Here is a 1,048-nt window from a genome sequence, read left to right on the forward strand (position 1 = left end):
TAACATGATCTCACTTCTGTTTTAATGGGCTTGCTCTGGCTGCCGTGAGAACAGATTTGGAGGTGGGAGGCTTGGTGGAGCGGGGAGATCGGTTGGGAGGCCAGTGCAAAAATAAAGGCAGGACATGCTGAATGGTGGCGCCAGGGTGACAATCAAGGAGGTGGTGAGAAATGGCTGGATGCTGGGTATGAGTTTTAAATAGAGCTAACTGGGTTTGTTGGTGGATTGAATGTGGGTTAAGGGACAGACCATACATCCTTAGTTGTCTGGGACTCTTCTCGTTTATATAATGAATTACATGGTCACTCTGGTTATGAGAAAAAGAGGGAAGTAAAAAATAGATCCAGGGTTTCAACCTGAGCAACTAGAATGGAGGTGTCATTTCCTGAGATGGAAATGCAATGAGGAGCTGGGTCTGGGAAGGAGTGGAGTCAGGAATTTGGGTTTGGATCTTTTCAAGTGCTTACGAGACACCCAAATGTGTCATCAGCACAAGGACAAGTTGAGTAGGTGGTGGGAGACCCAGGATGAGGACCGAGGTGGAGCTGGGACTTGGGTGTTGCTGGAAAGCAGAGTGCATGAGGCTGGATGCGATCATGTCCCTGTGATGAGAAGAGTTCTGTATGGAAGTTGGGGACTAAGGAGGAGCCCATGACGGAGAAGAAGAAGGAGCTGTGAGAGGAAAGGATGGGGTGCAGTGGGAGGCAGTGGGGGCGAGTGTACTTTGAGAGCTGTCTTCTGTAGCCAGTGGGCACCTGCTCACTGCTTTGAATGAAAATCTTCCTTAGATAAGTGCACTCCCTCATCTTAAGCAGTGGACAGGACCACAAGCTGGTCTTTTATTTTATTTTTTAAGATTTATTTTATTTGTGCATACAAGAGCTGGGATGTAGGCCAGACATTGGGGGCAGGGTGCTGAGAGCATTCACCAGAGACAGAGTCGGGGGCAGAACAAGCTGATTGACTGAAATACACTGCTGAGGGGAGCAGCGGGTGAGACAGGAAAGGTCGCTGCACCATGTGGGTCACCTCCCTGGCCAGGAATCAA

At 49.2% G+C, this 1,048-nt stretch overlaps 1 protein-coding gene across 1 annotated transcript in view; it reads right to left on the bottom strand.

The window, feature by feature from the left end:
* Positions 1-463: 463 nt before the first annotated feature.
* MGME1 (mitochondrial genome maintenance exonuclease 1) overlaps positions 464-1,048 on the bottom strand; it is a 36,628-nt gene continuing 36,043 nt past the window's right edge. Inside the window, exon 4 of the mRNA XM_004686936.2 lies at positions 464-637. Within this exon, the coding sequence (XP_004686993.1) occupies positions 464-637 (174 nt within the window). The remainder of the gene's footprint in view (positions 638-1,048) is intronic.

The sequence above is a fragment of the Condylura cristata genome, unplaced genomic scaffold (assembly GCF_000260355.1).
Source record: "Condylura cristata isolate star-nosed mole 26May11 unplaced genomic scaffold, ConCri1.0 scaffold00022, whole genome shotgun sequence".
NCBI lineage: Eukaryota > Metazoa > Chordata > Mammalia > Eulipotyphla > Talpidae > Condylura > Condylura cristata.